The sequence below is a fragment of the Triticum dicoccoides genome, chromosome 3A (genome assembly GCF_002162155.2).
Source record: "Triticum dicoccoides isolate Atlit2015 ecotype Zavitan chromosome 3A, WEW_v2.0, whole genome shotgun sequence".
NCBI classification, from domain to species: Eukaryota; Viridiplantae; Streptophyta; class Magnoliopsida; order Poales; family Poaceae; genus Triticum; species Triticum dicoccoides.
This window is the reverse complement of record NC_041384.1, coordinates 671,116,682-671,127,083: the sequence shown is the minus strand read 5'-3', so window position 1 is coordinate 671,127,083 and position 10,402 is coordinate 671,116,682. Positions and strand designations below refer to the sequence as shown.

At 46.6% G+C, this 10,402-nt stretch overlaps 3 protein-coding genes across 3 annotated transcripts; 1 reads left to right on the top strand and 2 right to left on the bottom strand.

The window, feature by feature from the left end:
* Positions 1 to 335: 335 nt before the first annotated feature.
* Positions 336 to 3,007, top strand: LOC119270100 (transcription and mRNA export factor ENY2-like). Its single transcript, XM_037552072.1, has 5 exons — positions 336 to 479; positions 618 to 717; positions 1,037 to 1,131; positions 2,074 to 2,150; positions 2,535 to 3,007. Coding segments are annotated over exons 1-5 (351 nt in total). The 5' UTR covers positions 336 to 477; the 3' UTR covers positions 2,612 to 3,007.
* Positions 3,008 to 3,818: 811 nt separating this feature from the next.
* LOC119270099 lies at positions 3,819 to 6,670 on the bottom strand. The gene is made up of 3 exons (XM_037552071.1): positions 6,153 to 6,670; positions 5,222 to 5,302; positions 3,819 to 4,582 (listed from the first exon to the last, which is right to left on the bottom strand). Exons 1-3 carry the CDS (start codon positions 6,337 to 6,339, stop codon positions 4,152 to 4,154), a joined length of 699 nt encoding a protein of 232 aa, XP_037407968.1. The 5' UTR covers positions 6,340 to 6,670; the 3' UTR covers positions 3,819 to 4,151.
* A 2,336-nt stretch (positions 6,671 to 9,006) lies between these two features.
* On the bottom strand, positions 9,007 to 10,346 carry LOC119272830 (glutathione S-transferase T3-like). Its single transcript, XM_037554206.1, has 3 exons — positions 10,176 to 10,346; positions 9,672 to 10,082; positions 9,007 to 9,585 (listed from the first exon to the last, which is right to left on the bottom strand). Exons 1-3 carry the CDS (start codon positions 10,344 to 10,346, stop codon positions 9,007 to 9,009), a joined length of 1,161 nt encoding a protein of 386 aa, XP_037410103.1.
* Between the last annotated feature and the right edge of the window lie 56 nt (positions 10,347 to 10,402).

Sequence of the window (10,402 nt, the reverse complement as noted above, 5' to 3'; positions counted from 1 at the left end):
CAGACACAATTTTGGTTTAATAGTACATCACAATAAAGGACCCATACTTGTACATGGATGTAATTTCTAACCTTGATGTTTTTTTAGGGATCCTAACCTTGATGTTTGATGAATACTAGTAGATTGGAAGTTTTTCTCAAAAAAAAAAGGTTATTTGGCCGAATATGCTACCAATTCCAAAGAAAAGAAATCGGATTCCCCCCCTTGTTTTCTCCCAGAGAAAAGCCCAGACCGTGTCCAATAGCGTTTGCCACTCGGGCCAACACTTTTCTCAAAAAAAAAAAAAGGAGCTCGGGCTAACACTCTGTATCGCAAGAAACGGCCCAGCAACTGGACCCGGCAGTCGGCTCCGATAGGAACAGGGCAAAGAAAAAAACATAGCAAAGCCGGTCAGACGACGTCCGAAGCAGAGGAGGAGACAGGATTGAGGAACCCGCGAGACGAAGCAGGAAGCCAGAGGCGCTCTCCAATCCAAGCATGTAAGCGAGCTAATCGATCCTCTTCCGTTCTTCCGCGCATCCTGCGATTAACCCTCACGCTGTCTTACCCATGTGCCATCCAGTCCGCCGGTGTTTCTATTTCTCAAGAATTTGCGTTCTTTTTGTTCTTGTTGGCAGGAGGTCGTCGATTAACCGGCCGCCGACGCCGAACGATGACGAGGAGGAGGAGGAGGAGGTAGGGAAGGAGGCTTCTCTCGGAGACATCATCAACCTCAAGGTACCGCCTGCTCGCTTGCCCCCACCGCCCCTGCCCCCGCGGCGCAGCAAATCTGCGGTCGCGGGCCGGCTGTCCTTCCTTTTTTTTAATCTCTCTTGGGATTAGGGTTACTGGCGTGCTATGGGCGTGTGTTGGGTTTGCCGGCAGCTGCCGGTGCCATACGGGTGGCTGAAAATTTCGATTCGATTTGGTTAGGGTTTGATAGGGAGAGGGGATAAGGTTTTTCAAGAAGGGACAGTGGATGGTCTTAGGGTTGTGTTTTTTGCTTCTACTTTCATCGGGGTGTGGTAACAGTGAGCTGGGTTTTTGGTTTCTGAAGTTGGTGGAGAGCGGCGAGAAGGAGCGGCTGATGGAGCTTCTCCGGGAGCGGCTCGTAGAGTGCGGCTGGAGGGATGACATGAAGGCTCTCTGCAGGTTTGGCTCCTCATCCGTCAAAGTCCGGTATAATGTCTGGCATGTTTTTTACAATGGCTAACAACTCTGAAGAATGAATTATATCTGTCGTTTCCCGTCCAATAAATGGAGGAAATGATGCATTCAAAGTTCGCAGAATTGCAAGAAAGAAAAAAATCCTTGAAAGAAAAACCAAACAAGACCAGATGTTCCCTATTGTTATCGGGTTGCATAGCAATCAGTTAACATTGCTGTAGGATTTCATTCGAATAAAAAACTTGCTCCCCTTCGAAAATAATGATGTTTTTATCTTTGAAGTATATTCTTTAAACTCACAACAATGCAGAGTTTTTATCATGTTTACTAGGATAGTTATGACCAAAGAAAAATAGCATATATTTCTCTTGATTTCTCGTAAAGCAAACTTAACTGCAGGCATACCACTTTCTGATCGATGAGCAAATGCATGGCTTTAGTAGGTGTTTACTACAGTTTAAACCAATACCAGTCTCTATAATACTTGCAATGAGTTAAATGTTTTGTTTTAGTACAAAAATTCCAGAGCTACAAGTAACATAAGCAGCATGTGCGCTTTAAGACATACTTTCTGCACATTCATCAAGTATTATGAAGAGTTTCTTAACTCCGTTGCACAGGACCACTTCAACTGTTATGTTTCTGCAGAATACATGGCTATGCAGTTCTTACAGTCCGGTTCTACCTTTATTCAAATCATCTCCAGACTAATTCTATATCACTGAAATCTCTTGAGCCTTGGCAACCAACTTCCAGTTTATCACTAACCTGTCTGCTGCCTCAAGCTGTCATATTTGAGCATTCTGAAATTTGTGTTGTATTGCACACTCCATTTGTTTGGACTCAAGATGCCATGGTTTTCCCTTGAGAATCTAAAAGCTATCATTCCCCGTCGTCATTGTTGACTAATCTTATTTTTCTCTCTAGGGCTTATGCAAGGAAAAAGGGAAGAAATAATGTAACATTAGATGATCTTATTCATGTTATTACTCCAAAAGGAAGAGGTCAGTGATTTTCATTTGTCCAGTTAATTTATTTCTGGTTGCAAGAGGTATGTTACTTAGTTCCAGCGCACATTAGATACGAGTTGGAAGAATTGTTATAAAATAATATAACCATGGCTTGCATATGTCCATCTTTGCGTAAGTGTCAAGCAAGGGAAAAAGTAGTGCCTAAACTCCCAAGTCAATTGCTTCCTTACTGTAACAGGATCTGGGACAAAATTTTGGAGAACGTTCTTTTTTTGCACCTGCTTCTCGCCTCCTATGTTTGCCATAGATTTGTGCATTTTTTGTCAATAACAATGATGCTAAGCCCTAAGCAAATGTTTCTTTCATTTGTGTTGGTTCTTGTTGCACGATTATCATTTTCTCCTGCTTCTGAAACAGCCTCGGTGCCCGATGCGGTGAAGGCAGAGCTGCTGCAGCGCATCCGATCCTTTCTCATGTCTTCCTCGCTTTGGTAGCCCATGAATCACGCCGATCGGAAGGCACGTGTAGGAAGCTTGAAGCATCGATCTTGAACGCGTGACACTTCAGAGAAGCAGCAAATATCGACATAAAACGGATCTGGTGCTGTGGATGTGTTTCCTGGTCAGGCATGTGGTTGGCCCTGTTCTCTGACTGCACCATCACCACACTGTATTTGTAGCGCTACAGTGCGCGGTCTCTTCGATGCCACTTGGTAATCTTAATTAGAGAACTCAGAATCAATGCGTCTGGTAGTACTCGCGTATCTCATGTCAAACCTGATTGAGTGATCCTCATGAGGGACCAACAAGAACAGACGCCACTTTTGTCATTGTGTTGTGAAGGCCTTATCTGATACTAGTATTTTCTGTGTGCTGCATTATTGATTGTTACATGTGTGTGCTGCCAAAATTGATTTTGTTTGCCGAATATGAGCTTGTCCGGTCCTTTCGAACCTCCGAAAGATTTCACAATAGGGGCGAAAGAAGATATTTTCCGTGTGTCTCATGTCAAACCTGATTGGGTGATCCACACCGGGTCCCAGCAAGAACAGACACCTCTATTTGTCATTGTGTTGTGAAGGCCTTATAATGTTGTCTGATACTGGTATTTTCCGTGCGCTGATTCATTGATTGTTACATGTGTGTGCTGCCAAAATTCGATCTTATTTGCCGACGATAAGCTTACCCGGATCACAGTCGGTAAGGAGCAAACGAAGATATTTTTTGGCCGCTGATTTTAACTTTGTGTTGGATATTTGTTTTTCTTTTCGACGGGTCTGTGTTGGATATTTGTTTGCTGTGCTGGTTCGCCCTTAATTAAGGTTTGTGTTGCTCTCTCTCTCGCTCGCTGGTCAGAGGTTTGCATACAAGACCAACGTACCATTCCATGCACATCAAAAGGCAGTGGTGTGTGATGACCCACATATCATGGGCAGTTAGCGCGTCCTTGTCACAAAGTTCGACCAAAAAGCAGCACGAATCCGGCTCCATCCGTGGCACCGCTGCAAACCACGGATTCCGCCGTGATCCACGCCGAATCGCCAATGGAAGAAAAGGCAAAAGGCCACCGGACAATTGGCACCCTGGACAGAGGCGAAATCCACTTGCCCAGCACCCATCATCAAGTTGCCACAGACCCCGCCAATCACACACACCACACACAGTGAACCCCTGGAGAACATGGCATGGTAGGTACTAGAACTAGATACACACACACAGGCATCAATCATGCCATTTTCTTTCTGGCCAACTGCTGGCAACTGAAAAACATATCCGCGGAGATCAGAGGCAGGCAACATGATATGCACAGGCCCAAGCATTTCTCGAGCTAGGTAGGGTTCCAGACGCAGCACATGAAGTCCCCGGAGTGGACTATTCGCTTGATTATTACAAGCATATTTATATGTATAGCACTCTCAGCGCTCTCGCCATCTTTACAGTAGCTCGATTCAGGGGCTGGATCAGGTTTAGGTAGTAGTAGTAGTGGTATATCGTAGTAGATACAGCTCGGAGACGCCGCGCTGTCGACCCTATCTCAGACGGCGCACGGGCCGGGGCCGGTCTTCTGCCGCCCCTCGTCGTCTAGGGCCAGGCTGTGGACGAAGGTCGGCAGGCAGCAGCGGCCGGAGTACCAGGCCCTCTCTTTCCGGGTCCGGGCTTCCCTCACAGGCGTCGGCTCCGTGCTGCAGCCGGAGCTGGGCTCCGACACCGTCTTCCCAGCAGCTGGGGCGACGGCCTGCTGTCCGCTCTTGCTACCGTCTGCCTCTCCGGCAGCGGCAGCAGCGGTCTCTCCGGTGTCGTTCCGCGTCGCCTCTTGCAGGAGGTCGGCCAATTTTCTCCGTCCGGTCGGAGAAGCCTCCGATGAGTTGGGGCTCCGCGCGGCGTTATCAGGAAGAAACACGTTGCTCATCACGGTCTGCGCCCTGGGTTGATGGACTGGAGTGCTGCCGCGCGACGGAGTGAAATCTGCACAGCATGAAGATCATATCTTATGGTTAAGCGTGTTGCAGGAGCTGAAGACCTGAAGGTATCACATGATCTGGTAGTTGAAGATCAGTTATCCACTATTAAACTCCTGAGGGTGTCACAAAAGGCAGGCAGGCATGATTGTCTTATATTCTCAAGATTTGGCATTAGCCATATAAAATGAAGGAGCCACATGGGATGGGTTAGCTAACTGCAGCTCATAACTGTTTAGATGCCAACAAGCATGATGGTGCCAAAAGACTAGACCAAAATCAAAGGCCCTCAACCTTTTTGTCTCAAGAAGCAATCGGTGCCTAAAATAAGCCCCTCGGATTCTAGCGCGACAAACGAAAGCTACATCAGCAGTTCATCATCATATCAATCAGAGAACATGCAACTTGGCCTAAACAAACAGACGGAGGAAACAAGCCACATGCTAGTATGCTACAGATATACTATTGATGACAGAGCAGCCTCAAAAAGGAACAGCATGAACCAAACCACTGGCACAAGAGAAACATCGGTATGGAGAGGCAGCATAATTGCACACAAGAATGGGTATATATCTCTAGCACTAGAATGGAATCCTCTTATACGGTAGATAAATGTGTCTAGTTCTGTGATTATTTCTGTGATTACCTCCATTTATACTGTAGAAGTCATCCTCGCAGTCGGAATCCAACCACGGTTGAGACTCAAAGAACATCTCATCCTTGCTACCTGCAAACTGGGTTCGGTTAGCTCTGCTCTTCTTAAAAGAATTATCGGATTCGGTTAGGCAGAAGTATGATTGGACCGCATTAAAATTAGATAGAAACCTCGTCGCAAAACCACTGGCTTGCACACTTATTAGATGATAATTCAGAAGTCAAGGCTGGCAGTTGATTTCAGATGAAGCGATATTAGAGCCAAAACCCAGTAACTAGGAAGCAAGTTCCTGATTCGGGGCAACAGGGAGAGACACACAAGACTGAAACTTCAAATTGGCAATTCTAAGCTGCTGCAACTAAGGACGAAACTGTGTCCCCTGGCTACAAAAACAAAGCAACCAGATAGTCTTTCCATGGTTGCAGCGGTACAGCATCCTGATTTGGGCAAGTGCCTGAATTTTTCAAGAACTTGATAAATAAGTTATGACAAGAATTTCTACAGGAAGATTTCGGTAGCCGCTGAATCCTGAACAGGTCTCTGTTTTTTGTGCGTGTGCAGTTGAATTCAGAACCAGTCTGCGCTGATAAAAATCTGCTTCTGTTGAGATGAATAGATCATCACTACCTACTGAAATTCTGAAACAATCAACCGGATTGTTTACAGAAGGGATTACCAGAACCGCAACGCCGATATCCTTGGCCATGAATGCGGAGCAGACACGGACAATAAATTAATTAATGAAGAAAACGTACTTGCCAAAAAGCCCGCTTTCCACATATATAAAGATAATAAAGAACCGACCACCAATCTGCTCCTTCCGCCGTGGAAGACAAAGATTAATCCAACCCGCGACTGATAACTGACGAGGCAAGCAAGAATCGGAACGGACGCCGTGGCAGAGAAAGATGAAGCATCGTACCGGAGTCAGGGGTCCTGCTGGGGCCGAACCCCTCGATCTTGCGCCTGAGGTCGACGAGCACGTCGCCGACGGGCGCGCCGGCGACGGCCTTGGTGTCGTCCCTGGCCGGCGGCGAGGAGGACGCGAGCAGCTGCTGCTTCTTGGGCAGCCCGACGTCGTCCTTGTGGACCGAGGCGCACGAGCCCATCCCCGGCGCCTCCCCCGCGCACACTTCTTGGAAGTTGGAACCCACGGCGAGGACGGCGGAGGCTCGACGGACAATAGACCACCCCCGTGTGCGCGGCGAGTGGAGGGAGGATGGGGATTGGGGAGGGAGGGAGCACGAGTTCTTGGGTGGAGGGGCGAATGGTACGTGCACGGGTTGGGACTGTGGGGAGGGGGTGGGGAGTGGTCGGGTATTGTTGTTTACTGGAAATAGTGCGGCGGCATCGGAGCGGCAGCGGCAGCGGCAGCCATGCTTGCGTCTCGGGATGGGGACGGCGCGAGACGGGGGAGGGGGGAGGCTGGCTGATGAAGCGGCGTGCCGGTACCGGACGATCGCTCGCAGTTAATACTGTACGTACTTGGCTCGGGAGAAAATCAGAGACTTTTCTGCTGCCGAGAGAGAGAGATGGTAGAAAAAATCGTGCGGGCCAAGATTTTCATTTATTTTTGATTGAGATGGACCCCGGGTGGTAAAAGAAAGAAAGGAAAAACGTCTGTGCTCACGAGTTGGCATGCCTACTTTCTGAGCGCATAGGTGACGCGACAGGACTGACAAGTGACACGACACGACGTTGTTTATTTGTGATGAAATTCCGCCGTGGAATTTTTGTCATTCGAGTTCTTAAACACCGCCTTCCGTGTGCCAACGTGGCGTGCTCACTCCTGTGACGGGAGATCGGAAATGTTTGGGAAGTGGAGCTGGGAGAGGAGCGGTTAGGCGATTGGAGAGAAGGCGAGGTTGAGGAAATCCGTAGGGCGATTGGGTTGGATTATTTATGCGTCTTGCCTATCTTTCTCTCTCCTATGAGTAGTAGGGAGGCAGGGCGTACGGGTACGGCGACAGGGGCGAGACTTTGACAAAAAAAATTTGTTTTGAGGAAACAAGAGTAAGAGCATCTCTAGTGGAACGTGTAAATTTGGACGTGTATATCTCCATATACACGTCCATATACACCTTGCTAAATTATACATCTCCCAGTTTTTCAGTGGAACGTGTAAATTAGGACGTGTATATTCCAACGGCTATATTTTCAAACGGCTATATTTCCAACGGCTATATTTCCAACGGCCATATTTCCGATCTATATAAACCACCCCTACCACCTCTCTTTCAGCACACTTCTACCTGTGACTTCTCTTCTCACCTAGATTTCTCTATCGTTTGTCACGTAACACAATGAACACATCCACTTGGGACATGAGTTCTTCGTCATCTTCATCTGGCGACGATGAACTCATACTTGCAGCATTCACCGAGCGGGAGGAGGAAGAGAGGAAGAACGGTCGACGCCATGGCGGTTCCAAGCATGGACGTCAGTCAATCGATCGAGGAAGAGATGCCGGATTTCTTCTTCTGTGGGACGACTACTTCAAAGAAGTTCCTCGCTTTCCCGAACATTTGTTTCGACGAAGGTTCGTAATTAGTACACTTCTCTGCTTTGGTCCTTTTTTCATTTCCCTGTCTCATTTAATTTTTATGCACAGATTTAGGATGTCGCGTACTTTGTTCAACCGCATAGCTGATGGTATACTTGAGCATGACTATGATGATTATTTTACGCAAAAAAGAAGTGCTTCTGGAGCTCTTGGGTTACATCCTTTGCAAAAGATGACCGCGGCGATGCGGATACTAACATATGGAATAGCAGCCGATTATGTTGATGAGTACATCCGGTCCGCTGAGTCTACTAATTTAGAGTCTTGCAAGAAATTTGTGATCAAAATTTATGAAGTTTTTGGGGAAAAGTACCTGAGATCTCCAAATGAAGAAGACATTGCTAGGTTACTTGCAATAGGGGAGGAAAGAGGATTTCCCGGTATGTTAGGGAGCATAGATTGCATGCACTGGGGGTGGAAAAATTGCCCCAAAAAATGGCATGGCATGTTTAAAGGCCATGTGAGCGGGCCCACTATGATCTTGGAAGCAGTTGCTTCACAAGATCTTTGGATTTGGCATGCTTATTTTGGTTTACCAGGGTCTCTGAATGATATAAATGTTCTTCAACGTTCTCCTGTTTTTACAAAGCTAGCCGAAGGCCAAACTCCTCCAGTGAATTATAGCATCAATGGCCATCAGTACACAATGGGGTATTACCTTGCAGATGGTATCTATCCACGGTGGGAAACATTTGTGAAGAGCATACCAGCTCCAACTAGCAGAAAGCATAAAACTTTTTCCAAGAAGCAAGAGGGGGCTAGGAAAGATGTGGAACGAGCCTTTGGAGTTCTGCAATCCCGTTTTGCCATTGTTCGTGGACCGGCTAAAGGATGGAAACGTAAAGAAATCACTGATGTCATGAAAGCTTGTGTCATAATGCACAATATGATAGTTGAAGAGGAGCGGCAAACTGGTCGGCAAAGCTGCACTTTTGAGGCAATGGGAGAAAGAGTCACAGTCTCTCGTACTCATGCGGAAGAACTGAGCTCTTTTATTCAGATGACTAATCGGATTAGAAATTTCGATGAACATGATCAGCTTAAACTTGATCTAATTGACCATGTCTGGCAAAAGTTTGGAAACGAGTGATGTAATCCATGTCTTTGTAATGCAGCTATCAATAAAAATATTTATGCAATGAGTGATGTAATCCATGTCCTCAACTAGCAGAAAGCAATAAATAGTTCTTACAACTACAACATATAGCTCACATTACCCTAGGCCGCGAGCAAGGATCTCCTTCTGCTTAGCTTGGTAGAACTGCTTTTGAACATCAGTCATACCACTTGTGTCGATGAGCATGACCCTCTCATCTAATTCAAACTGTCTCCATGCATCCTCCCTCTCGTTTCGTGCATCCTCATTCTTTTTGAGTGCAATCTCCTCTTTTCGCAATTCCAATTGCTGTGCGTAGCGAGCATTTCTTGCCGCCTCTTTGATCTCATCCTTCTCTAGCTTTGCTGCCCACACAATTTCTAATGACAGCTTGCAAGCACTGTCATCAGCTTTACCTCTCTTGTCCCTCTTCACACCATCAGGTCTTTTCTCATGTTCAAGAGCATCAATGTGTATCGAGGTAGCATCAGTACGTACCGAGGATGCATCAGCCGGATCATTGGTGGCTGTGCCTGGACTTGCATCAATGGTCTTCTTTTGTTTCTTAAGAGAAGTTTCAACTTCTCTTGTCTGCCACTTTGGATACTTCGAAAACTCTACATAGCAATGCATCAGTGTGAAAGGCTTCTTTTTTTTAAGATCCATTTCCTTGAACAAAATGTGTGCATCGTTTGTCTGCACATATAAATATGTTGTTAAAATAAGCACAACACATATAGAATATTGCACATCACATATAGAATTACAAGAAAGGTGCATACCTTTTCTTGTATAGTCCTTCCACTTTCTTCCCTATTTAAAATCTGCTGAAGGCAACCACAAAATTTAGAGGTCTCTCTATTAATCGTTGTGTAACGGCAATTGATTGCATTAGCATTACGCTCCGGCCATGATGATTCCTTGTGTGTGTTGTAGTACTCTGAAATTCTATCCCAATAAGCATCCCGGTTTTGATCTGTCCCAACAATATCCAAACTTGTATTTGCCCATGCTGCTATGAGAACCTTGTCCTCATCACTAGACCAATTTTTGCCTTTGTTGGATTTTCCTTTCTCTGTTATTGCAGAACGATGCTGAGTTGATGGAGTTGCCTGCTCTCCAATTGGACTTTCTAGTTGTGTTTGCGTGTAACCAAAACCAAGGGTGTCCAAGAAGCTTTGGTCAGTATCCATCTGCAAGCAACCAATGCACAGCTATTTTAGACCACAATCTGGCATCAAATTGACAAGCAAAAATTATTTTCTTCTCCTTCCAAATGGCTATGCATCTCCCCTGCATCTCCTCCATCTCCCCTGCATCTCCCCTGCATCTCCTCCACGGCGCCGCACGCCGTGCATCTGCATCTCCTCCATCTCCCGTGCATCTCCCCTGCATCTCCATCTCCCCTCCATCTCCCGTGCATCTCCCCTGCATCCCCATCTCCCCTCCATCTCCATCTCCCCTCCATCCCCATCTCCATCTCCCCTCCATCTCCATCTCCCCTGCATCTCCC